Consider the following 27,786-nt stretch of genomic DNA (forward strand, 5'->3'; position numbering starts at 1 on the left):
AGGCTGGAGTGCAGTGGCGCGATCCCAGCTCACTGCAAGGAGGTTCACGCCATTCTCCTCCAGCCTCAGCCTCCGGAGTAGCTGTGACTATAGGCGCCCGCCACCACGCCCAGCTAACTTTTTTTTTTTTTGAATTTTTAGTAGACACGGGGTTTCACGTGTTAGCCAGGATGGTCTCGATCTCCTGACCTCGCGATCCGCCCGCCTCAGCCTCCAAAAGTGCTGGGATTACTGGCGTGAGCCACCGCGCCGGGCCTCAGGGCGCGCTTTTAAGGAGAGTTCCTGACATGACGGTGGGCTTTTCCTGCAGATGCACCTCTGGGTAGCGCCCTCTTTACAGCCTTGAAACCTGGTCAACTACATTACTCAGAAAGCTCTGCGTTGAACGAATGCCGTCAGAGCCAATGAGGGCTCGGAAAGAAGCATTTCCGTGTGTGCGCCTAATGTAGGGTCGAGACTTCCGGGGTCCTCTTGTAGCGGCCACGTTGATCTGCGATACGCGTGTTTGCCCAGTGAGTGGCCCCGGACTGCTACGTGGGACTGCGGTGAATGAACCCAGAAGGTGGAGAGGAACCGTTCTCGGTGCACAGAGGCGGCTCTGCAGCCCGGTGAGGGCGCCTGCTGCTCCCGGGCAGTGCTTTCCCCAAGTAGTCCGATGGCTGCGGCTGCGCCGAGGCGCCCTACTCAGGTAATTGTGGCGTTTTCTGTGCCCTCAGGTCACCTCATCGTCACCCAGGTCCTAAACCAGCGAGGGAGCGGCTCCTGCTCACGGGTCTGTAGCCGGTACCCGGCGTAGGGACACTGAGGCGCTGGCAGGAGGGGTCCCTGTGTAAACGTCCAGTGGGTTCACCTTGCCAGCTGCCTAGACAGAGCCGATTTGTGAAGACAGGGGAATTGTAAGGAGAAATAGTAATTCACGCAGAGCCGGCTGTTCGGGAGACAGGAGTTTTATTATTATTCAAATCAGTCTCCCCGAGCATTTCCGGATCAGAGTTTTCAAAGTTAATTTGGCGGGTAGGGGCTTGGGAAGTGGGGAGTGCTGAACGGTCAGGTTGGAGATGGATTTATAGAGGGTTGAAGTGAGTTTTTCATGCTGTTTTCTGTTGTGGGTGGGATGGCAGAACTGATTGACCCAGATTACCGGTCTGTGTGTTGTCAGCTGATCCATTCAGTGTAGGATCTCCAAAATACCTCAAGCACTGATCTTAGCTTTTACAATTGTTATGTTATCTTCAGGAGCAACTTGGCGAGGTTCAGACTCTTGGAGCCAGAAGCTACATGACCCCTAAACGGTAATTTCTAATCTTGTAGCTAAACTGTTAGTCCTGCAAAGGCAGGCTGGTCCCCAGGCAAGAAGGGGGTCTTTTCAGGAAAGGGCTATTATCAATTTTGTTTCAGAGTGAAACCATGAACTGAATTCCTTCCCTAAGTTAATTCAGCCTGTGCCCAGGAATGAACAAGGACAGCTTAAAGGTTAAAAGCAAGATGGAGTCGGTTAGGTCTGATTTCTTTCACTGTCATAATTTCCTCAGTTATAATTTTGCAAAGACGGTTTCACCTGTGTTTGACATCAGTGGGATGCGGTGGGGAGAGCAACAGGCACAGGGAGGGGCCTAGGCGATGGTCTGGAGATGGAGGCAGCTGGGAGGATGGAACCTGGGGTCCACAGGCACCTGTCGGGAACGAAGTGTGAGGCTGAGCTACTCCTGGAAGAGCACACAGGCTGAGGGCTGTGCATTCATCATGAGGACGCTAGAAGCCATGGAGAGTTTTGAAGAAAGGAGGGACATGATCCAAATCCAGGCTTTTAAGATTTCCCAAAGGCCAAAGGAAGAACATTGTAGAGACAGAGGATGAGGACTTTGGGGCCTTGGGAGGTTGAATCCTTTTTGTAGCTCACATAGGTGGTAGAGATGACATTTTGCACTGAGACAAGCAGGTCAGACAACCAGCCTGAGTGCCACCTGGCTCCAGGGACAAGAAAGGGTTCAGGGAGGCCTGAGCTTATCAAATCCCGTGACATGTTTGTAATGTCTGCCTCTCCCCTCAGGCACTCCTGGCTGCAGAAGCACTTAGGGAACCCACACAGGAAAGTGGAGGGTGTTCAATCCCCTCATTGGTCCTGACCCCATCCACAGGTTCTCTAGCTTGTGGTGTGCTGGGACTCTTAAGTGCCATTTTTTCAGTCCTTTGATCCGAGGACCCTGGAGAATCTCTAAACCCAGGATACTAAGGCCATGGCAGGTTATATGCAAGTATTCCCATTTCTGTCAACCAATGTAAACACCCTTGTAAGATTAACCCAGGATTTGCTACCAGGTTGTGAAATGCTTAGAGATAAAACGGATCAAAGTCAGGAGGTGATATTACCACAGTTCTACTGGCTACCGGCTTCATCTGGTTGGACCTTGTTGCATAGACTGTGGGTTGAGGGAAGAGGAAGAAAGGTCAGAGATAAGGCTCCTGCCATAATCTAGGTGAGGCTTAATGGATCAGATATGTGGTAAATCACTTGGGTCTGGATTCAGGATTCACTTTTTGTAAAAAGACAGCTAGGTTTTCTTTCTTTCTTTCTTTCTTTTTTGAGACGCAGTTTCGGTCTTGTCACCCAGGCTGGAGTGCAATGGCATGATCTCTGCTCACTGGAACCTCCGCCTCCCGGGTTCAAGTGATTCTCTTGCCTCAGCATTCCGAGCAGTTGGGATTCCAGGCATGAACCACCACACTTGGCTAATTTTTGTATTTTTAGTAGACACGAGGTTTCACCATGTCGGCCAGGCTGGTCTCGAACTCCTGACCTCAGGTGATTCACCTGCCTCGGCCTCCCAAAGTGCTGGGATTACAGGCATGAGACACCGTACCTGGCAGACAGCTAGGTTTTCTCTCTCTTTTTTTTTTTTTTTTTTTTTTTTTTGAGACGGAGTTTGCTTTTGTTGCCCAGGCTGGAATGCAATGGCGCGATCTCGGCTCACCGCAACTTCCATCACCCGGGTTCAAGTGATTCTCCTGCCTCAGCCTCCCCAGTAGCTGGGATTACAGGCATGCACCACCACCCTGGCTAATTTTGTATTTTTAGTAAAGATGGGGTTTCTCCATGTTGGTTAGGCTGGTCTTGAACTCCCGACCTCAGGTGATCCGCACGCCTCAGCCTCCCAAAGTGCTGGGATTACAGGTGTGAGCCACCATGCCCAGCCGACAGCTAGGTTTTCTAATGTGGGTGATAAGAGCATGAAAGAGGAATTGGGCATGAGCCCAAGGTTTTTGATCTTTGCAGCTGTAACCATGGACGCTGCATCTGCTGACATGAAGTTGGTATTGACACAATATTCACTGTGGATAGCAAGAGGGTTGTTTTGTCCATATGAAGAATCAGAGACCAATAAGTCTTGGCATCAAATGGATAACTAGACATACAGGATGGGATATCTGGGAGGGTGTTGATAATGGAGACATCCAATATATGAAAGCTAATGAGCGAACTACAGTAAGTTAGTTATGGGTCCATTTAGGAGGACATGCTTCAGATTATGGTGGTAAATCTTTTCAGGGGCCAGGAAGGTGTGACTACAGGCTGAGGAGTGGATCTCTTACTTACGTCCCTGAATGATGTTATTGGGCTTCCTAAACACCTGAGAGGGTGTGAGTGACCATCATGGCAGGATGTATCAGACGGTAGAGTTTGGAAGGGGACATAGACATCCGAGGAGAGAATAGACGAGATAGATGCATGCAGAAGCATAGGAGTAATTCAGGGAAGATGACACTTAGGCCTGAGTTGGTGCCAAAGTTGTAACTATTTATCACTGTCTGGACTCACAAACGTTTTGAGATGACTTTGGGAGTGCCTGGGGAGTTTCATTCAGCCTGGTGCATATGGGCAGTGAAAAATATGCTCATCTGTGATAGTAGATGTGGTTTGGTTCACAAATCCAGGGGCTGGGCTTTAAACGGCATTAGGTGGACAGAGGAGGGTTGCTACAGCTGAGGTCTCAGCTGGTGCAGCACAGAAGTGAAATAGGGCCATGGATATCTAAAGCCATATGTGGTTCTGTGTGGCTATGGAGTCATTCCGGGAGACGTTCACAGGATGATTTGGGATTACCACTGCTATTGTAAATCATGGAAATTCTGTGTTAATATTGGATCCTATTTGTATTTGTCAAGCATAGTCTGGATGTTTATCCACATTTTGGTATAAGGCCAGAATTGAAGGCCCAATATGATGTGTCACTTTGACATCTTGTGATAGTGGGACAACCTTAAAAGGTGTGAGCACAAATCTCATCTCATTCCCACTCTGCTGTCTTGAATAATGTATCCTAGCCTAACAACCCTTTTTATCAAGGCGATGAGGCAGGGTTCCTCTGGGGGAAAGAAAGAGAGATCAGACTGTTACTGTGTCTATGTAGAAAAAGGAAGACATAAGAAACTCCATTTTGACCTGTACTAAGAAAAATTATTCTGCCTTGAGATGCTGTTAATCTGTAACCCTAGCCCCAACCCTGTGCTCACAGAAACATGTGCTGTATTGACTCAAGGTTTAATGGAGTTAGGGCTGTGCAGGATGTGCCTTGGTAAACATGTGTTTGCAAGCAGTATGCTTGGTAAAAGTCATGGCCATTCTCCCGTCTCGGGTACCCAGGGACACAATGCACTGCGGAAGGCCGCAGGGACCTCTGCCTGAGAAAGCCTGGGTATTGTCCAAGGTCTCCCCCCACTGAGACAGCCTGAGATGTGGCCTCATGGGAAAGGAAAGATCTTACTGTTCCCCCATCCTGACACCTGTAAAGGGTCTGTGCTGAGGAGGATTAGTGAAAGAGGAAGGCCTCTTTGCAGTTGAGATAAGGGAAGGCATCTGTCGCCTGCTTATCCCTGGGCAACAGAACGTCTCAGTGTAAAACCCAATTGTATATTCCATCTACTGAGATAGGAGAAAACTGCCTTAGGGCTGGAGGTGAGACATGCTGGAGGCAATACTGCTCTTTAATGCATTGAGATGTTTATGTATCTGCACATCAAAAGCACAGCACTTTTTTCTTTACCTTGTTTATGATGCAGAGACATTTGTTCACAGGTTTTCCTGCTGACCCTCTTGCCTCTATTACCCTGTTGTCCTGCCACATCCCCCTCTCCGAGATGGTGGAGATAATGATCAATAAATACCGAGGGAACTCAGAGACCAGTGCCATCAGGGTTCCTCCGTATGCTGAGCCCCGGTCCTCTGGGCCCACTTTTCTTTCTCTATACTTTGTCTCTGTCTCTTATTTCTTTTCTCAGCCTCTCATCCCACCTGATGAGAAATGCCCACAGGTGTGGAGGGGCAGGCCACCCCTTCACTCTCTCAGTTATTTTTATTACACCAGTAATTTCCTCATTGTGTTGAATCTTACAGTGGCTTATAAATCGATATGTACCTAGAAATGTTTAGCCAGTTCATGTATATTTGATGTATCACATTTTTTCCTTTGAATCACATACTCTAAAAGAAGTAACTTCCTCTTACTAACCTCTGCTTTTCCTAAGTGATCAATTAATCCTCTTTAGATAATTATAATTCTCTTTTCAACACTTAGAACTAATCTATAAAGAAGGACTATAAATCTATAAAGAACTTTCCCACCCGGGCACAGTGGCTTTGGTTCAACGCTTCTCCACCTTTTGGCTAAGATCAAGTGTGAGATGGAGTTTCGCTCTCATTGCCCCATCTGGAGTGCAATGGTGAAATCTCAGCTCACTGCAACCTCCGCCTCCCAGGTTCCAGTGATTATCCTGCCTCAGCCTCCGGAGTAGCTGGGATTACAGGCGCCTGCCACCACACCTGGCTACTTTTTAATATTTTTAGTAGAGACAGGGTTTCACCGTGTTGGTCAGGCTGGTCTTGAACTCCTGACCTCAGGTGATCCACCTGCCTAGGCCTCCCAAAGTGCTGGGATTACAGGCATGAGCCAGTGTGTCCGGCCCCCAGCATCATTTTCTTCAGAGAATATTCGAGGAATCTTTTTATGGCTTGGCTTCCTTTTTTTTTTTTTAATTTGAGACGGAGTTTCGCTCCTGTTGCCCAGGCTGGAGTGCAATCAATGGCACGATCTCGGCCCACCACAACCTCTGCCTCCCAGTTCAAGCAATTCTGCCTCAGCCTCCCGAGTAGCTGGGATTACAGGCATGCACAATCATGCCTGGCTAATTTTGTATTTTTAGTAGAGACCAGGTTTCTCCATGTTGATCAGGCTAGTCACGAACGCCCAACCTCAGGTGATCCACCCACCTTGGCTTCCCAAAGTGCTGAGATTACAGGCGTGAGCCACCATGCCCGGCGATGGCTGGGCTTTCATTGGGTGTGAAGTCTACAAACAGCATCTTCAATTTAAACTGTCAGTTAAAGTTCTTAAGATTTAGGAAATGATGGAGCTTGGAAAGTTATGAGATTACAAAATTCTGGAAAGTCCATTAGAAAAACCACAGGATGGAAAAAAAAATAAGCCAGGCAACAAAGCTTCAGAGGTCCCTGCTGGCCCAGGGACAGATACCTGCAGTGTCCAGCATCTCAGTGAACATGATCTACTTTCAAAGGCAGGGGCTTAAAGCGAGGGTGGGGTGGGACTGGTGGAAGCAAAGGCTCTCCCCATCACCACCTTGGTTTTAGGTAGGGATTTTAATTTAACCGAAGGACATCTCTCAACTTGGACAATAATTAATCCCTCAACAGCACCTCATATCTGCTATGGCTTTGCAGCGCAGCAGAAAGAATGTTTAGTATCTAATAGATAAAAATTTCATCGAAAAAATTAAAATATTCTTGCAACACCCCCCCAACACCAATTCCTATTCTAAAGTGAATCTATCACTTGTGCTGTTGATACTTGACCATGTACTTAATTGGAAACCTAGATCCAAAAGACTGAAACTGAATCTTCACCCCAAAATGAAAACAAAATAAAATGAGTAACTTGAGGTTTATGGCATATAGTTTAGGTAAACACACACACAAGGAGAAGGGGGAAGAGGAAATGGAAGGTGTCGGAAGCAAAGCTGAGTGACAGAACACATTCAGTCAGGGCAGATGTCTATACAGAGTGTAGTGCAACCTCAGGAAAAGCTTCATATGGATTCATGCGCACGCGTCTGGAGGCACCAGATCCCTCCATGGCAGATCCAAGAACAGGGAGCTGAGGGAGAAGGCCATTCCCTTCATTCCAGTTTTAGAAGCTCCACATCGAAGACGAGAGTGGCGTGTGGTGGGATGATGCCTGGGTGCCCAGTGGCACCGTAGGCAGAATCTGGAGATATATAGTCAGTTGGGCTGTCTGACCCACACTCATCTAAGCAACCCTTTCTTCCCAGCCTCGGATCACCTCCTGCTAAAAATTAAGGGGCTTGTTTCTGTCCCGGGAGGAATCAAATTTCTTTCCATCTTCAAGCATCCCGGTGTAGTGCATCACGCAGGTCTGGCCGTGCCTCGGGAAGGTGCGCTCCTCTCCTGGGGAGATGGTTTCCACCTGCACTCCCATGGCGGCGGCCGATGCTGGGTGGGCGGGTAGCGCGACGGGCGGTGTGGACCAACAGCGACCTGGCGGCGGTTCCACAGCTCTGGCTAGACCCTTGGCTTTTATTTATTTATTTATTTATTTATTTATTTTTTGATACAGAGCCTCTCTTTGTCACCCAGGCTGGAGTGCAGTGGCACGATCTTGGCTCACAGCAACCTCTGCCTCCCGGATTCAAGCGATTCTCCTGCCTCAGCCTCCCCAGTAGCTGGGATTACAGGCATGCGCCACCATGCCCAGCTAATTTTTGTATTTTTAGTAGAGACGGGGTTTCACCATGTTGGCCAGGATAGTCTGTAGCTCTTAACCTCGTGATCCCCTCACCTCTGCCCAGAGTGCTGGGGTTACAGGCGTGAGCCACTGGGCCCGGACTTTTTTTTTTTTTTGGCCAGGCGCGGTGGCTCACACCTGTAATCCCAGCACTTTGGGAGGGCGAGGCGGGCGGACCACGAGGTCAGGAGATCGAGACCATCCTGACTAACACGGTGAAACCCTGTCTCTACTAAAAATACAAAAAATTAGCCGGGCGTGGTGGCGGGCACCTGTAGTCCCAGCTACTCGGGAGGGTGAGGCAGGAGAATGGCGTGAACTCGGGAGGCGGAGCTTGCAGTGAGCCGAGATCATGCCACTGCACTCCAGCCTGGGCGACAGAGCAAGACTCAAATCACAAAAAAGAAAAATCGACCCCTGACCTAATCAGTTACGTTATACAGATTACAAACATTATATAGAAAAGCACTGTGAAGATCCCTGTCCTGTTCTGTTCCGTTGTAATTACCAGTGCATGCAGCCCCCAGTCATGTACCCCCTGCTTGCTCAATCGATCACGACCCTCTCACACAGACCCCCTTAGAGTTGTGAGCCCGTAAAAGGTATGGGAATTGCTCACTTGGGGAGCTCAGTTGTTGGAGATGTGAGTCTTGCCAAAGCTCCCAGCTGAATAAAGCCCTTCCTTCTTTAACTCGGTGTCTGAGGGGTTTAGTCTGCAGCTTGTCCTGCTATACCTATGATTTCATCTCCAACCCAACCAATCAGGACTGCCCACTTCATGGCCCCCTATCTACCAAATTATCCTTTAAAAACCCCAGTCTCAGGAGGTGGAGGTTGCAATGAACCGAGATCATGACCTTGCACTCCAGCCTGGGCAACAGGAGCAAAACTCCATCTCAAAAAACAAACAAACAAATAAACAAAAAAAAAAAACCCAGTCTCCAAGTTTTCAGGAAGACTGATTTGAGTAATATTAATAAGACTCCAGTCTGCTGTTCATCCAACTCTGTGTGAATCAAACTCTTTCTTTTACAATTCTCCTGTCCTGATAAATTGGCTCTATCTGGGCAGTGGGCAAAATGAACCCGCTGGGTGTTTACACATTCATTTTAACAATACAATAATGGTTATTAACCTTTGCATTAATCTCTGCTTCCAGTGGAAGAATTTTGCATCAAAGGACCACTTGAAATGATAGGTGAATTTAGATCTATAGCCTTTGGGAGCACCTACACTAACTCTGAAATAATATTTTTCCATACACTAGGGTAATCAGCTACAGCTAATAATTGCAAGAAATCTCAATAGGAGTTTTAAGGAAAGGCAGGATGATCCTCTGCCCAGTAGAAAGATCTGCAATCTTTTATTTATTTATTTATTTATTTTTATTTTTTTCCAATACAGAGTCTTGCTCTGTTGCCCAGGCTAGAGTGCAGTGGCACAATCTCAGCTCACCGCAACCTCTGACTCCTGGGTTCAGGAGATTCTCCTGCCACAGCCTCCTGAGTAGCTGGGATTATATGCATATGCCATCATGCCAAGCTAATTTTTGTATTTTTAGTAGAGGTGGGGTTTCACCATGTTGGCCAGACTGGACTTGAACTCCTGACCTCAGGTGATCCACCCGCCTCAGCCTCCCAAAGTGCTGGGATTACAGGCGTGAGCCACCCACGCCCAGCCCTTATTTTTATTTTTTAGAGAAGAGGTCTTGCTCTGTTGCCCAGGCTGGAGTGCAGTGGCACGATCTCGGCTTACTGCAGCTTCAAACTCCTGAGCTCAAGCGATTCTCCCTCCTTCAGGCTCCCTAACCCTAACCCCAACCTTGGGGCAGCTGGGACCACTGGCCCGCCTGACCTCACCCCACTAATATTTTTTATTTTTTGCAGAGACAGGATATGGGGAAAAGAAATCAGATTGTTACTGTGTCTATGTAGAAAAGGAAGACATAAGAAACTCCATTTTGATCTGTATTAAGAAAAATTGTTCTGCTTTGAGATGCTGTTAATCTGTAACTTTAGCCCCAACCCTGTGCTCACAGAAACGTACTGTATTGAATCAAGGTTTAAGGGATTTAGGGCTGTGCAGGATGTGCCTTGTTAACAATATGTTTGCAGGCAGTATGCTTGGTAAAAGTCACCACCATTCTCCATTCTCTATTAACCAGGGACACAATGCACTGCGGAAAGCTGCAGGGACCTCTGCCTGAGAAAGCCTGGGTATTGTCCAAGGTTTCCCCCACTGAGACAGCCTGAGATATGGCCTCATGGGAAAGGAAAGACCTTACATCCCCCAGCCGGACACCCTTAAAGGGTCTGTGCTGAGGAGGAGGAGTGAAAGAGGGAGGGCTCTTTGCAGTTGAGATAAGAGGAAGCCTTCTGTCTCCTGCTCATTCCTGGGAATGGAATGTCTCGGTGTAAAGCCAACCATTCCCATTCGTTGTATTCTGAGATACGAGAAAACTGCCCTGTGGCTAGAAGCGAGATATGCTGGCAGCAACACTGCTCTGTTGCTCTTTGCTACACTGAGATGTTTGTTTAAAGTGAAACATAAATCTGGCCTATGTGCACATCCACGCACAGTACCTTTCGTTGAACTTATTCATGATACAGATTCCTTTGCTCACGTGTTTCCCTGCTGACCTTCTCCCCACCATCACCCTGTTGCCCTGCCACACTCCCCTCACCAAGAGAGTAAAAATAATGATCAATAAATACTGAGGGAACTCAGAGACCGGCGCCGGTGAAGGTCCTCACATGCTGAATGTGCCAGTCCCCTGGGCCCACTATTCTTTCTCTGTACTTTTTCTCTGTGTCTAATTTCTTTTCTCAGTCTCTCGTCTACACCTGATGAGAAATACCCATAGGTATGGAGGGGCAGGCCCCCTTCAAACAGGATTTTGCTTTGTTGCTCAGGCTAATCTCTAACTCTTGGCCTCAAATGATCCTTCTGACTTGGCCTCCCAAACTGGTGGAATTACAGGAGCTAGCCTCCATACCAGTCAGGACGCATATCTTAAGGATACTCCTGAGGTGGAGCTGGGCTTTTCCTGCAGAAGCGCCTCTGGGAATTGTGCCCTTTACCCTCCTTGTTACCTAGGGAACTACATTACCCAGAAAACTCCGCATGGAATGACAGAGTGGAAGAGCCATGGGGGCTCAGAATAAAGGCATTTCCTGTGTGCACGTGACAATGGGTCCGGACTTCCGGCGCCCTCTGGTGGCGGCCATTTTGATTGGTGTTGGGTTTATTTGTCGGAGAGGCTCCTGAGCGCTAGGTCGGCACTGCGGTGACTGAACCCAGAAGGCGGAGAACAGTTGCCCTCTGCTGCACAGAGGCGACTCTGGAGCTCTGTGACGGCGCCAAGCGTGACCCACCCCTGGGCCAGGATAGGGACCGTCATGCCCGTATCTCCTGGCTGGTCGCCCTCTCCTCCCAACCCTGCTTTAAACCACGTGGTTCGATGGCGGTGGCGGTCACGCTGAGGCTCTCTGCTCAGGTAATTGTGGTGCCTTCCATGCCCTCAGGTCACCTCATCGTCACCCAAAAGCCTGTAGTCTTGCAAGGAAGAGTCTTTGAGGTGGCAGAGCCGTAGGCAGCAGATGCTGAGTTTTTATTAGGAGTGACTGTCAGGACAGCCCTTTTGAGCTGCTGGAGGCCTAATCTTTTATAGTCACTGTTGTACCTGAGCGAGTTAGAGAAAACGCCACACTTTGAGACGAATTAAGAGTCCGTTTATTTAAAAAAAAATCCGTTTATTTAGCCGGCGGCCAAGAGATGGGTAACGCTCAAAGTTCTCGCGGCCCCAAAGAAGGGGCTAGATTTTCTTTTATACTTTGGTTTAGAAAGGGGAGGGGGGGGTCTAGTTAAAACAATTTTACAGAAGTAAAGTAGGCAAGAAAAGTTAAAAGGATAAATGGTTACAGGAAAGTAAACAGTTCCAGGTGCAGGGGCTTTAAGACTATTACAAGGTGATAGATGCGGGGCTTTGGGCGTTATCAATCAGACGAATTCCTGGGAACTGCGGATATAGCTCGCCACAGTATCTTATCAGTTAATTGCATTCTTGGACGTGCTGGGAGTCAGCTTGCACAAGTTAAGTCCTTGAGGAAGGGGCTGCCAGTGAAAGAGCCAAGATGGAGTCTGTCTGGCTCTCTTAGCTAAGGGAGAGTCAATTCAGGTGGAAACAAGTCTAGGTGATTAAAGGAAAGGGAGAATCTAAAAACAGGGTTAGTAAAAACAAGGTTGGGCATTACATCACAGAATCCTCTAGTGAGAACTGATAGTGGAAGAGTGTGCTCGTTGGTGACCTTACCTCATTAGATGCAGTCTTTATTTTTTTATTTTTTTGAGACGGAGTTTCACTCTTGTTGCCCAGGCTGGATGCAATGGCGTGATCTCGGCTCACCGCAATCTCCGCCTCCTGGGTTCAGGCGATTCTCCTGCCTCAGCCTCCCGAGTAGGTGGCATTACAGGCATGCGCCACTGCACCTGGCTAATTTTTTGTATGTTTAGTAGAGATGGAGTTTCTCCATGTAGGTCAGGCTGGTCTCGAACACCTGATCTCAGGTGATTCACCTGCCTCGGCCTCCCAAAGTGCTGGGGTTACAGGCGCGAGCCACCGAGCCCAGCTTATTTTATTTATTTATTTATTTTTTGAGACAGAGTCTCAGTCTGTCACCCAGGCTGGAGTACAGTGGCGTGATCTCGGCTCACTGCAACCTCCACCTGCCAGGTTCAAGCGATTCTCCTGCTTCAGCCTCCCAAGTAGCTGGGATTACAGACACCCGCCACCATGCCCGGCTAATTTTTTGTATTTTTAGTAGAGACGGGGTTTCGCCATGTTGCCTAGCCTGGTTTCGAACTCCCGAGCTCAGGCAATACGCTCGCCTCGGCCTCCGAAAGTGCTGGGATTACAGACGTGAGCCACCGTGCCTGGCCGTCTTTATTTTTTTATTTGTTTACTAAACAAAACATCTTACCCTTTATAGCAGAGTGCCCTGTGAAATACAAATTGTCTTTTTCTTTTTGTTTTTTTTGAGACAGAGTCTTGCTCTATTGCCCAGACTGGAGCGCAGTGGCACAATCTCGGCTCACTGCAAGCTCCACCTCCCGGGTTCATGCCATTCTCCTGCCTCAGCCTCCCGAGTAGCTGGGACTACAGGCGACCGCCACCATGCCCGGCCGGCTAATTTTGTGTATTTTTTGTAGAGATGGAGTTTCAGTGTGTTAGCCAGGATAGTGTCGATCTTCTGACCTTGTGATCCACCCGCCTCGACCTCCCAAAGTGCTGGGATTACAGGCAGAAGACACCGCACCCGGCCTTTTTTTTTTTTTTTTTTTTTTGGAGACAGAGTCTCCCTCTGTCACCCAGGCTAGAGTGCAGTGGTGCAATCTTGGCTCACTGCAACCTCCGCCTCCCAGGTTCAAGCAGTTCTTCTGCCTCAGCCTCCCGAGTAGCTTGGACTACAGGCATGCACTACTATGCCCGGCTTATTTTTGCATTTGTAGTAGAGACGGGGTTCCACCATGTTGGCCAGAATGGTCTCGATCTCTTGACATTGTGATCCGCCCGCCTCGGCCTCCCAAAGTGTTAGGATTACAGGCATGAGCCACTGTGCCCGGCCAATTCTATTTAATTATTTTAATTTCTTTGCTGAATTTATCTGATAGAATTCTGAATTTTTTCTCCGTGTTTGTCTTGAATTTCTTGGAATTTCCTCAAAATAGCTATCTTGAATTATCTGTCTGAAAGGTCACGTATCTCTGTTTCTCCAGGATTCGTCTTTGGTGCTTTATTTAGTTTGTTTGGTGAGGTCACGTTTTCCTGGATGGTGTTGATGCTTGTAGATATTCGTCAGTGTCTGGGCATTAAACAGTTAGGTGTTTATTGTGGTCTTCACAGTCTGGGCTCATTTGTACCTGTCCTTCTTAGGAAGAGTTTCCAGGTATTTGAAAGGACCCGGGTGTTGTGATCTAAGCTGAATCTACTTTAGCGGGAACCCCACACTCAGTAATGCTGTGACTCTTGCAGACTCAGAGAGCTATACCAGCTTTGTGGTCTTGAATAAGATCTGAAAGATTTCCCTTGATTAACAGGTAGAGACTCTTGTTGGGTCTTCCCTCACTTTGTCCCAGCATGTCTCTGTCAGTGCTGAAGTGCCTGAAACTGGGAGTTGGGACAGAAGCACCCCTTTAGCTACCACCACTGGGACTGTGCTGGGTGAGAGCTGAAGCCAGCACAGCACTGGGTTTCACCCAAGGCTCCTGTGACCACTACGTGGCTATCGCCTGTGTTCCCTCAAGGCCCTAGCCCTGTACAGTCAGCAGGTGGCAAAGCCAGACAGGCTTATGTCCTTCTCCTTAGGGCGGTGAGTTCCCCAGGCCTCAGGTTGGTATACAGATGCCATCCATGAGCCAGGGATTGGAGTAAAAATCCTTAGAAATCTACCTGGTGTTCCTTTGCACTGCAGCTGAGCTGGCACTCAAACTGCAAGCTACAGCCCTTCCCACTCTTCCATCCCCTTTCCACAGGCAGAGCAGCCTCACTCTGTGGCCACCACCAGCACGGGCCCACAGGGAGTGCTGTCAGACTACCACTGAGGTTCCATTAAGGGCTAAGAGCTCTTCAGTCAGCTTGTGGTGAATGTTGCCTGGTCTGAGGCTGACTCTTCAAGACTCACCCAGGGCAGGTCCAGCAACGTCATCCACGAGCCAAGGCCTGGAATCAGGGACCCCAAGAGGCTTCTTGGTGCTCTATCCCTCTGTGGTTGAGCTGGCAGCTGAGGTGCAAGACAAGGTCCCCTTTACTTTTTCCTCTGTTATTCTCAAGCAGGTGGGGTCTCTGACCGTAACCACCACAGCTAGCAGTGTGCTGTGTTACATCTGAAGCTGGCGTGTCTCAGAGTCTCACCCAGTGCCATCGCATACTACCTGGGTACTGCTGCTAGTTATTCAGGGTCCAAGGGTTGTTTAGTCAGAAGGTGATGGGTCCTCCCATGACTGAATTCTTCCCTTCAAGGCAGCAGGTTCTGTTTTGGTCCAGAGTGTGTCTAGAAATATTATCTGGGTGGGCCTGGAATGGGGCCTCACAACCCTGCCCAGTGCCCTATCCTGTGGCTGAGGTGACATCCAAAATGCAAGACAAAGTTCTTTTTGCTGTTCCCTCTCCTCTCCTCGAGTGGAAGGAAGGAGCCACGTAGCCTGGGGTTGCATGAGGGGTGGCACAAGCACACCCTTAGCTACCTCAACTGGTGTCTCAGTAGGTTGTGCTCCCCCAACCCAACCAGGTCCCCTGGCTCGGAGCCCAGCTCAGCACAGGACATGCCTAGGGGTTGCAGTCCTTGTGGCCTCGACTGCCTTTCAAGTTTATTTAGGACTTCAGAGCCCTCCAGCCCACAGTGGCAAGGCTTGCCAGATCTCAAGTCCTGACCATTGGGGTGGGCGATTCCCCTCTGGCTGGGCTGGTCGCTATGCTTACTCCCTGGGTAGGCGTCCGTTGAGTTCAGCCCAGTTTTGCTTTCTGCTATGACAGGGAAGCACTGAGTTCTGTGCAACGTCTGACAGTCACTGCGCTTTCCCTTCCCAGGAGCACAGATTCTCCACAACAGGCAGGCACTGCTGGGGGATGGGGAGGGGTGGCATTGGCAACTCAAGACTCTACAACCCCTTTTAGTGCCATTTCCAGTAATACAAAATTAAATCCAGGTACTGTGAGTGCTCATTTGATTTTTGGTTCTTACAAAGGTGATTTTTTTCTGTGTTGATAGTGTTTAAATTTGGTGTTCTGGGCCGGGTGTGGTGGCTCACGCCTGTAATCCCAGCACTTTGGGAGGCTGAGGCAGGCGGATCAACTGAAGTCAGGAATTTGAGACCAGCCTGGCCAACATGGCAAAACCATGTCTCTACTAAAAATACAAAAATTAGTCAGGTGTGGTGGCAGGTGCCTGTAATCCCAGCTACTTGGGAGGCTGAGGCAGGGAGAATTAGGGAGAATTGCTTGAACCCCGGAGGCAGAGGTTGCAGTGAGCCAAGGTAGCACTACTGGACTCCAGCCCTGGTGACAGAGCGAGACTCTATCTTTAAAAAAAAAAGAAAAAAATAAAAGGTGTTCTGTTAAGGGTATGATGGGTGCAGCTTTCTATTCTGCCATCCTGCTCTGTTGCACCTCTCGAACTCAGTCCTTTCAACCGGAAACACTAGAGAAACCCTAAACCCTAGGCCCTAAGTCCATAACGCAGGTTGTATGGAGGTATTCCCATTTCAGTGAAACTGTGTAAACACTTAGAAGGTCAGCCCTGGATTTGGTAGCAGTATGTGAAATGCTCAGAGATAAAACTGATCAGAGTGGGGAGGTGATGTGACTTCTCTGCCTGGCTCCACATTGGAGAAAGGAACATGGGGTTAAGGGAGGAGGAAGGAAGACAGCGTTGAGGCTCATTCTGTCATCCAGGTGAGGTTTAATGGATGATTGTTGGCCAAGGAGATGTCGCTAGAATCGTGATTTACATTTGGTAAAGGAGCGGCTAGATTTTCTAATGCGGTCGGTAAGGACATGCAAGAGGGTTTCAGGTATGACGCTGGGGTTTTTTTGTTTTTGCTTTTTTTTTTTTTTTAGGTGGAGTCTTGTTCTGTCACCAGGCTGGAGTGCAGTAGCATGATCTCTGCTCACTGCAACCTCTGCCTCCCAGGTTCAAGCAATTCTCCTGCCTCAGCCTCCTGAGTAGCTGGGACTACAGGAGGCACATGGCATCACGCCTGGCTAATTTTTGTAATTTTAGTAGAGACAGAGTTTTTCACCGTATTGGTCAGGCTGGTCTTGAACTCCTGACCTCAGGTGATCCACCCACCTCAGGCTTCCAAAGTGCTGGGATTACAGACTCGAGCCACCGTGCCTGGCAACCCTAGGGTTTTTGGCCTTAGCAGCAGCAGTGATAGAAGCTGTATCAGCTGAGATGAGCAAGTTGGGAGTAGGCATAATATAGTCACTGGGAATATAAGGAGGGTTGTTTTCACCGTGCTCAGACCCTGAGATGCTTGTCCACATAGGTTGGGATATCTGGGAAGGAATTGATATTGGAGACATCCAGTATATGATAGCTAATGTGTGGACTAAGGTGCGTTAGCCATGGGTCCCATTTTGGAGGGCACACTTCATAATAAGGTAGTAAATCTTTTAGGGAACCAGAAAGGACTGGTTGGAGGCTGAGGACTAGATGTTTTGCCTGGGTCCCTGGCGGACATTATTGGCATTCATAACCTGTGTTATGCATTCACACAGGAGAGGGAGGTAAGTGACAATGAATGTAGGGTGTATCAGAGGGCATAGCTTGTCGTGGGGCAGACTTCCATGGAGATAATAGAGATGAGATGCAGGCAGAAGTACAGAAGTAATTGAGGGAAAGGTCATCATTGCTGAGGGGCTGGCAAGTGTAGCACAGAAGTGGAATAGGGTCATGGATAGCTGAAGCCACACATGGTTCTGTGTTTCTATGGAGCCATGCAAGGAGGTCCTCACAGAATTACTTGAGACCACCACTCCTTTTAGGATCCAATAGAATTGCAATTCTGTGGTAATATTGGATCGGTTTGAATGGGCCATACACTCTGGATGGTGTCAGCTACGATGTAGTGTAAGGCCAAAAATGAAGGCCCAATGCGATTTGCCACCTGGATGCCTGGTGATATTGGTATGACCACAAATGGCTGAGTGCAAGTTTCTTTCCCATTTAACTCTCTTTTTATATATTTAAAATTTTTTCTCTCATGTATGTATGTAGAAACAGGGTCTTGCCTTGTCGTCCAGGCTGTTCTTGAACTCCTAGGATCAAGCAGTGCTTCCACTTCGACCTCTCAGAGTGCTGGGATTACAGGTGTGAGACACCATGACTGGCCACTTCACTCTCTTAAGTAATATATCTGAACGGGTGCAGTGCCTCATGCCTATAATCCTAGTACTTTAGGAGGCCGAGACGGGTGGATCATTTGACATCAGGAGTTTGAAACCAGCCTGCCCAATATGGTGAAACACCATCTCTACTAAAAATTAACCAGGCATGGTGGTACACGCATGTAATCCCAGCTACTGAGGAGCTGAGGCAAGAGAATTGCTTGAACCCAGGAGGCGGAGGTTGCAGTGAGCTGAGATTGCACCACCCCGCTCCAGCCTGGGTGACAGAGCGAGACTCCGTCACAAAAAAAAAAAAAAAAGGAATGTATCCTAGCCTCTGAAGCCTTTCGATCAATGGGACCAGGCAGAGTTCCTGTTATAGTTTGTAGTGAGTTTCAATTCCATTTTTATGTCCAGAGTTATTCAAATAAGTCAATGGCATCCTCCTGAGGGAATCAGGCCATTACACTCTCTTCATCTTACAAAGCTTGCATGCCATGGCCATGGTTGCTCTCTCTTATCCACAATGCAACCCCCATGTGGCTCTCTGTGGTGAGTGGTGTCCCTCTTATCAGGCTGTTAATATATGTGATACCTTTTTTTTTTTGAGGCACAATTTTGCTTTTGTTGCCCAGGCTGGAGTGCAATGGCGTGATCTTGACTCACTGCAACCTTCGCCTCCCTGGTTCAAGTGATTCTCCTGCCTCAACCTCCCGAGTAGCTGGGATCACAGGTGCCCACCACCACGCTCAGCTAGTTTTTTTTTTTTTTTTTTGGTTTGGTTTTGTTTGAGATGGAGTCTCGCTCTGTAGCCCAGGCTGGGGTGCAGTGGTGCTATTTCGGCTCACTGCAAGCTCCGCCTCCCAGGTTCACGCCATTCTCCTGCCTCAGCCTCCCAAGTAGCTGGGACTACAGGTGCCCGCCACCACACCCAGCTAATTTTTTGTATTTTTAGTAGAGTCGGGGTTTCACCGTGTTAGGCAGGATGGTCTCGATCTCCTGACCTTGTCATCTGCCCGTCTCAGCCTCCCAAACTGCTGGGATTACAGGCATGAGCCACGCCCCCGGCCTAGTTTTTTTGTATTTTTAGTAGAGACGCAGTTTCACTATGTTGGCCAGGCTGTTCTCAAACTCCTGACCTCAGGCGATCCACCCGGCTCAGCCTCCTAAAGCACTGGTACTACAGGTGCAAGCCACCACGCCTGGCTCAATGCATTTGATTTGGAAACTGCTCTTGACGACATCTGTAGAATATCAGATGTCATTTGTTTTACCAAAAATGTAACCCTAGGGGGAGATTTCAACCCACACTAGTAGAAGACAAAGGAGGAAATTAAGATACTTTAAGTTGGCTGGACACAGTGCCTCATGCCTGTAGTCCCAGCACTTTGAGAAGCTGAGGTGGGTGGATCACAAAGTCAGGAGTTCGAGACCAGCCTGGCCAACATGGTGAAATCCTATCTCTACTAAAAATACAAAAATTAGCCAGGTGTGGTGGTGCACACCTGTAATCCCAGCTCTTCAGGAGGCTGAGGCAGGAGAATCCTCAGGAGAACCCAGGAGGCAGAGGTTGCAGTGAGTCTAGATCGTGTCATTGCACTCCGTCTCAAAAAAAAGGAAAAAAAAAAGATACTTTAAATTGTGGCCGGGCACAGTGGCTCACGCCTGTAATCCCAGTACTTTGGGAGGCCGAGGCAGATGGATCATGAGGTTAAGAGATCAAGACCATCCTGGCCAACATGATGAAACCCCGTCTCTACTAAAAATATAAAAATTAGCCAGATGTGGTGGCAGGTGCCTGTAGCCCCAGCTACTTAGGAGGCTGAGGCAGAAGAATTGCTGGAACCCAGGAGGCAGAGGTTGCAGTGAGCCAAGATTGTGCCACTGCACTCCAGCCTGGCAGCAGAGGGAGACTCCATCTCAAACAAACAAACAAACAAAAAAAGATACTTTAAGTTGTTTAAAGGCCAGAGAGAGGCCAGTGGTGTGTGGCAGTCACCTGGGGATGGACATGGAATGTACCTGGAAGTCTGAAGAATGAGGTGCGTTCAGAGAGGGTATCTCTGCTGTGCTGAAGGTGCCACATTGGGCTTTCCATGACCTCAGCCATACTAGGGAAAGTGCCTGTCAGGAGGGGGTGGACTCTTACGTCACAACCACCACACAGATACCTATTTGTTCAACTAACTATTGTTGGTGGCTGTACCCCATGACCAGTGGGCCTAGTTTCTCCTATGTTTGAGGACCTTGAGAGGAGGATGTGCGAGAGTAGATGTGTGGGAGAGATGGATTGTGATACCTCAGCATAGGGGTGGTTTGTGGTTTCATCTGTCAACATCATAACAGGGCACAGTGACTTTTGAAGACGTGGCTGTGAAATTTACCCAGGAGGAATGGAATCTCCTTAGTGAGGCTCAGAGATGCCTGTACCGTGATGTGACGCTGGAGAACCTGGCACTTATATCCTCCCTGGGTAAGTTGCTCACACTCACCCTGTGACCTGAGCTAGTCTCTGTTTTCCCCTGTCTTTCCCCATTGGCAAGACTTTCTCATGTCAGGAGCATGGACACAGCTTCCTGCTTCAGTTCTATGGGTAGGTTCTTGGTTGTAGGTCTGAGGTGTACATACTGCCCTACTCCTTTCTTGGAGCAGCCCCAGCACCTGCTTTACTGCAGGCTCCCAGGGAGGGATTCCCAGTCAGAAGCCCACCTTGTTAGTCCTGTGGATGTTTGGGTGTCCTTGTCCAGATTTCAGGTTCCTGTGTACCCACAGTCTACTTCCTTTCTCTAGCTGCTATTTTCTTATGCCTTCCTGTGGCAGGAATTGCCTTCACAGACTACATCACTGCCTATATAGACCAGAGGCTGTTCTTGCAAGATCTTCTTTAGAAATTCTCCTTGAAATACTCAGTTTTTTTCTCTCATGGGCTGAGTTGTTCTGAGACAATGTTGGCTGTTCCCTTGTTCTGTCTTTCCCTTAGTGTGTGCATCATTCATGTCCCATGTATTTGGTCATCATTGTGGTGGGAGGCACAGTCCTCCTTTTGATCCAGAAGATGCAAATGAATTCAGCCTCAGCATAATAGGCTCAGAAGGAGTGAGTCCCTAAAGAGTGGCACCCTGGGCTGGGGATGGTGGCTCGCTCCTGTAATCCCAGCACTTTGGGAGGCCCTGGCAGGTGGATCATGAGGTCAGGAGTTCAAGACCAGCCTGGCCAAGATGGTGAAACCCTGTCTCTACTAAATATAAAAAAATCACTCGAGCATGATGGCATGTGCCTGTAGTCCCAGCGACTCAGGAGGCTGAGGCAGAGAACTGCTTGAACCCAGGAGGCAGAGGTGGTGAGCCCAGATCATGCCACTGCACTCCAGCCTGGGTAACAGAGCGAGACTCTGTCTCCAAAAAAAAAAAAGCAGCACCCTGGAGGAAGTCATGGAGTCAGGGCTTTATTGAAAGCATACCAGGAACCTATTCTACTTTAGTAGCATTTTTGTGGCAAGAGAAGTAGGCACACATAATTTGTCTTTTCTTCCTCATTCTTGAGAACATCACACTTGTCACTTGTCTATCTTATCATTTCTACTCTTTTTTTTAACCTTTGACCTACTTGTACATGAACTCGTACCCTAATATCCATTCTCCTATCTAATCTTCACATCTCTGGACCCCAAATCTCATCCATTTTACATATGTCACCATTTGCGTGTTCTCCAGTATTTGCATAGAGATTTGTGTTAGCAAGTGTATACGCTTTGTTACAAACTGTCCTCAAGCAGAAGCTGCTGTGTTGTGCTTGTGTTTTCCTTGGCCTGGACAAATCCCTCTCTACAGCACTCACATGTCATGAGGACATAAATTCTGCAGATGAGTGGTTTGCAGATGCAGGAATTGTAGACCCTGCCTATACTCCCTGTGTTACATAGATGGTTGTGTCCTTTATGTTATGAGGCCTCCTACATTCTGTGACCGTTATAGTCCAGTAATAATACATAGCACCATCTTCCACCTGAAGCCAACATCCTGTTCCTCCAAGTATTTCCTTGGAGTAATTCCTCAGTTTGTCAGATACACTTGTGGGTGGTCTGTGCCTTCCCACCAGAGTTAACATGCACTTCACCAGCATTTTCTTGCTTTCAGGTTGTTGGTGTGGAGTGGAAGATGAGGCGGCACCTTCTAAGCAGAGTATTTATATACAAAGAGAGACTCAGGTCAGGACTCCTATGACAGGTGTGTCTCCCAAGAAGGCCCACCCCTGTGAGATGTGTGGCCCGATCTTGGGAGACATTTTGCATGTGGCAGATCATCAGGGAACACATCACAAGCAGAAACTGCACAGGTGTGAGGCCTGGGGGAATAAATTGTATGACAGTGGAAACTTTCATCAGCACCAGAATGAGCACATTGGAGAGAAACCCTACAGAGGGAGTGTTGAGGAGGCGTTGTTTGCGAAGAGGTGTAAGTTGCATGTGTCAGGGGAGTCATCCGTCTTCAGTGAGAGTGGGAAGGACTTTTTGCCCAGGTCAGGATTACTCCAGCAAGAGGCCACTCACACTGGGGAGAAGTCAAACAGCAAAACTGAGTGTGTGTCTCCCATTCAGTGTGGGGGAGCTTACTATAGCTGTGGAGAATCCATGAAACATTTTAGCACCAAACATATACTCAGTCAGCACCAGAGACTTCTCCCTCGAGAAGAATGTTATGTGTGCTGTGAATGTGGGAAATCCTTTAGCAAATATGCTAGCTTCAGTAATCATCAGAGAGTTCACACTGAAAAAAAACATGAATGTGGAGAATGTGGGAAATCCTTTAGCAAATATGTTAGCTTCAGTAATCATCAGAGAGTTCACACTGTGAAAAGACCTTATGAATGTGGAGAATGTGGGAAATCCTTTAGCAAATATGATAGCTTGAGTAATCATCAGAGAGTTCACACTGAAAAAAAACATTATGAATGTGGAGAATGTGGGAAATCCTTTAGCAAATATGTTAGCTTCAGTAATCATCAGAGAGTTCACACTGGGAAAAGACCTTATGAATGTGGAGAATGTGGGAAATCGTTTAGCAAATATGCTAGCTTCAGTAATCATCAGAGAGTTCACACTGACAAAAAACATGAATGTGGAGAATGTGGGAAATCCTTTAGCAAATATGTAAGCTTCAGTAATCATCAGAGAGTTCACAGTGGAAAAAGACCTTATGAATGTGGAGAATGTGAGAAATCTTTTAGTCAAAAGAGCAGCCTCATTCAACATCAGCAATTTCACACTGGAGGAAAACCTTATGGGTGTGAAGAATGTGGGAAATATTTTAGCTTAGAAGGATATCTTAGGCGCCATCAAAAAGTTCACGCTGGAAAAGGGCCTTATGAGTGTGGAGAATGTGGGAAATCTTTTAGTTCAAACGTGAACCTTAAGAGTCATCAGCGCATTCACACTGGAGAGAGACCTTACAAGTGTGGAGAATGTGAGAAATCTTTTAGTCGGAAGCCCAGCCTTAGTTACCATCAGCGCATTCACACTGAAGTAAGACCTTACAAGTGTGGAGAATGTGGGAAATCTTATATTTCAAAGGGGCACCTTAGGATCCATCAGCGCATGCACACTGGAGAAAGACCTTACAAGTGTGGAGACTGTGGGAAATCTTTTAATGAAAAAGGACACCTTAGGAGTCATCAGCGAGTTCACACTACAGAAAGACCTTATAAGTGTGGGGAATGTGGGAAATGTTTTAGTCACAAGGGTAACCTAATTCTACACCAGCATGGCCATACTAGAAAAAGGCCTTATATGTGTTGGGAATGTGGAAAATTATTTAAGAAGAAGTCTCACCTCCTTGTACACCAGAGAATTCACAGTGGAGAAAAGCCATATGCATGTGAGGCTTGTCAGAAATTTTTTAGGCACAAGTGCCACCTCACTGCACACCAGAGAGTTCACACTGGAGAAAGGCCATATGAATGCAGTGATTGTGGGAAGTCATTTACCCACAGCTGTGCATTCATTGTTCATAAGAGAGTTCACACTGGTCAGAAGCCTTATGAGTGCAGTGAATGTGGGAAATCTTTTGCTGCAAGCTCCTATCTCACTAGTCACAGGAGAGTTCACACTGGTCAGAAGCCTTATGAGTGCAGTGAATGTGGGAAATCTTTTGCTGGAATCTCCAGTCTCACTAATCACAGGAGAGTTCACACTGGAGAAAAGCCTTATGGGTGTAGTGAATGTGAAAAAAAATTTAGGAAAAGCTCTTCACTTCGTTACCATCAGAGAGTTCATGAAAGAAAGGCCTTATGAGTGCAGAGAATGAGTCCAGTCTCATTAAATACAGGAGAGCACACACCTGAGTAAGATCTTGTGATTGCAGCAAATGTGGAAAATGTTTACCCAAAGGTCTGCTCTCCTTGGACATTGGAGAGTTCACACCAGAGAAAAGTCCTTACAAGTAAAATAAATTTGGCAGTTTTGTAGCCACACCTCTGTATTCCTTCAGGATTATATTTAACACTGAATGAAGGCCTTACTAGTGTGGCAAATATAGGCTATTTATCCAGAAGTCTGGCTTCAAAACTCACAGGAGAGCTGTCACTACGGAAATGCCTTTTGAATGTAATGTTTGCAAAAAAGCACTGTGCCTTCTGTCATTGAATCCTAGAACACTGAGATGAGAAAAACACTGTAGATGTATAGGTTAGATATATAGGGAATGTTATTATTTTTTCCTTTTTTTGGAGAGAGGGTCTCACTCCATCACCCATGCTGGTGTGCAGTGCTGCGATCGTAGCTCACTGCATCCTCCACCCCCTAGGCTCAAGTGATCTTCCCACCTTAGCCTCTATGTAGCTGGGTCCACAGGCATGCAGCACCATGCCTGGCTATTTTCTTGTATTAGTAGATATAGGGTTTTACCATGTTTCCAGGCTGGTATCGAACTCCTGAGCTCAAGCAATCTGTACACCTCAGCCTCCCAAAGTGCTGAGATTGTAGGTTTGAGTCACTGTGCTCAGCCAATTATGTTTTTCTGTGTAACATGGGAGGAGATCCTTTGAGGGCACCATGTGCCCAAATTGAAAAAACTCCAGGCATGTGGCATCTGTATTATATTTTTTACTATGCCCTGTTATCTTGCTAGACTTATGTGACTGCCACTTATCTGGCAAAAGCCATTACATCTCAGCTACTTGGTAGGTACCCACATTGCATCATTCACCTATTTCGTATTCTAGAAGTATATTTTGGTTGTCTCCCATTCACGAGAAATATTTTTTTTTAAGTTTTTTGGTTGGTTGGTTGGTTGGTTGGTTGTTTTTTTTTTTTTTTTTTTTTTTTTTTGGAGACAAAGTCTCACTGTCACCGAGACTGGAGTGCAGTGGTGTGATCCTGGCTCATTGCAACCTCTGCCTCCTGAGTTCAAGCAATTCTCCTTTCTCAGCCTCCTGAGTAGCTGGGATTACAGGCGCCTGCCACCACACCCAGGTAATTTTTGTACTTTCAGTAGAGATGGGGTTTCACTATGTTGGTCAAACAGATCTTGAACTCCTAACCTCGTGATCCACCTGCCTTGGCCTCCCAAAGTGCTGGGATTACAGTGTGAGCCACTGCTTCTGGCCTTTTTAAAAATTTTTTAAATTTATATTTTTTGTAGAGACAGGGTCTTGCTGTGTTGCACAGTCTGGTCTTAAACTGCTGGTCTCGAGTGATCCTTCTGCCTGGCTTCCCAGAATGTTGGGATTATAGGCATGGCGTAAGTCACCATGCTGGGACTTTTTTATTTCTTTAATTTTTAATTCCAGATCTAGTCACAGAGGGATTTGTTGAGTAGCCTCAGCACTTCGTGCTTTTTCATTTCTTTCTGATAAGTTACACCATGGACCTTCCCCATTTTTGTCCCAGAGGACTCTTGTGCTGACTTGAAAAGATGGACTATTTTGGCTAAGCATGGTGGCTCATGCCTGTAATCCCAACACTTTCGGAGGCCGAGGTGGGTGGATCACAAGGACAGGAAGGAGTTCAAGACCAGCCTGGGCAATATAGTGAAATCCCGTCTCTTCTAAAAATATAAAAATTAGCCGGGCATGGTGGCGCACCTGTAGTCCCAGCTACTCAGGAGGCTGAGGCAGGAAAATCGCTTGAACCCCGGGAGGTAGAGGTTGCAGTGAGCTGAGATCGTGCCACTGCACTCCAGCCTGCGTCCTGCTACCTTGAAGGACAGCATAGCTAAACTGCGTGGCCCAAGGGACAGCATGAATGCAGAATATAGCTTTCTTCACTTGTGGCCTATTTGCATAGCTGCTCAAGGCCTCCAGTGGACGACTTCATGGCTTTGTGGTCTTCATCTGTAGCATGGATACTACAGATTGTGGGTTCATAGGTCAGCTGGGTACAGGGCAGTTTTTATAACAACCTCTGGTGGGTTTTTTATTTTAGTGTCAATATCACACTGAAAGATTGGTGATTTTTTTTGAACCAGACAAAATTCTCTCTTATGAGGTATATTGCACTGTGCTCGTTACTGTTGAGGGAACTCTGTTCAGCAGATCTTACAAGGCACACATGTGCCATGACATCCAGAATTCTATAGGGCAACATCACAGGTTGTAAGGCTATAGGATGAAATTATAATTTTATGGTTACTTAGTTACTGCATTTATAGTCAGCAGAGGGGACAGCAATAAAGTTTTTGAAATATATCTTTTTTTTTTTTTTTTTTTTGAGACACAGTCTCACTCTGTCACCCAGGCTAGAGTGCTGTTGCACCATCTCGGCTCACTGCAACCTGTGCCTTCTGGGTTCAAGCGATTCTCCCACCTCAGTCACCCAAGTAGCTAGAATTACAGGTGCATGCCACCACACCACTAATGTTTTGTGGTTTTAGTAGAGACGGGTTTCACCGTGTTGCACAGGCTGGTCTTGAATTCAACTCTTGAGCTCAGGTGATCTGCTCACCTCCGCCTTCCAAAGTGCTGGGACTACAGGTGTGGGCCGCTGTGTTTGGCTGAAATGTATGTCTTTTAAAGGAGTGTCCGCAGTTATCCAGTCACTGTGTCTGTGATGGATAAGCAGATACAGAAATTCTCAGGACTTCCATAATGATGAATGTTGTGTAGCTAAGCTTTGGTCAGAGGAAATAATCTAAAGGTTTTGTGAATTCATGTAACCTTTTGGGCTGCTCACCTTAAGGTAACTCCTGTATTAACAGGAGGAACAGAATAGGGAAAAAGATCTCAGTTCAGTGATGTAGCTTTGTGACCAGCCAGTGATCCAGTTCAATCAGGTAGAAATGACCTTCCTGCTACATCAATATTTGCTTCTATGGAGGCTAGTTTCCCCACTTAGGGCATGAGAAGAATTGGTGAAGTCAACATAAAATTGCCAAACCTGTCACCAAAAATGATGGCAAATCTGTATTTTTCTGTTAAACCATGTTATAAAAGCTGTAATAAGGTATAGGCTGAGCATCATGGCTCATGCCTGTATTCCCAGCACTTTGGGAGGCCAGATTCCTTGAGCCCAGGAGCTTGAGACCAGTGTGGGAACATGGCAAAACCTTGTCTCTAGGAAAAATAGCCAGGTATGGTGGCATGTACCTTAGTCTTAGCGATGTGGGAGGATTGCTTGAGCCTGGGAGGCAGAAGTTGCAGTGAGCTAAGATTGCAACGCTGCAGTCCAGCCTGGGTGATAGAGTGACACCCCATCTTAAAAATAAAATAAAGATATAAATGACATCCAATAAAGTACACATATTTGAGCTGTAGGATAAGTCTTAAATTTTATTATAATCCCGTGAAACCATCATCAGAGTCACCATAATGAATTTATCTAATCTATCACCTTTGTATTTACTTGGAGCCTTTATAAAGTTTTTCTCTCTGCTCTTCAAACAACCATTGATTTACTTTGCTGTATGATACAGTACTTTCCATTTTCTGGAATTTTCTGACTGATGTAATAAAGTGTTTCCTCTTACAATCCCTGGGTGCTCTCCTGCATCATGCTTATTTTGATGTCAATGTAGATATATGAGTTGTTCATTCGTTTTATGTTGCTGAGAATTATAGTCTGCCGTGAAATGTCATTGTATATTCATTCATTCA

The 27,786-nt window shown here is 47.2% G+C and overlaps 1 protein-coding gene, 1 long non-coding RNA gene and 1 pseudogene across 3 annotated transcripts in view; 2 read left to right on the top strand and 1 right to left on the bottom strand.

The window, feature by feature from the left end:
- Positions 1-27,786, top strand: part of LOC134729649 (uncharacterized) — an 88,691-nt gene that overhangs the window by 3,358 nt on the left and 57,547 nt on the right. The window lies entirely within an intron of this gene.
- LOC117974242 (zinc finger protein 814-like) lies at positions 195-27,661 on the top strand. Of its 2 annotated transcripts, none has more exons than XM_063600672.1 (3): positions 195-688; positions 20,047-20,173; positions 21,837-27,661. In XM_063600672.1, exons 1-3 carry the CDS (start codon positions 656-658, stop codon positions 23,987-23,989), a joined length of 2,313 nt encoding a protein of 770 aa, XP_063456742.1. In that variant the 5' UTR covers positions 195-655; the 3' UTR covers positions 23,990-27,661. The 2 variants fall into 2 exon arrangements, with proteins under 2 accessions (XP_063456742.1, XP_003816709.2); XM_003816661.6 differs by lacking the exon at positions 195-688 and adding an exon at positions 11,181-11,310.
- On the bottom strand, positions 7,189-7,508 carry LOC129394773 (peptidyl-prolyl cis-trans isomerase FKBP1A-like; annotated as a pseudogene).

The sequence above is a fragment of the Pan paniscus genome, chromosome 20 (genome assembly GCF_029289425.2).
Source record: "Pan paniscus chromosome 20, NHGRI_mPanPan1-v2.0_pri, whole genome shotgun sequence".
NCBI lineage: Eukaryota > Metazoa > Chordata > Mammalia > Primates > Hominidae > Pan > Pan paniscus.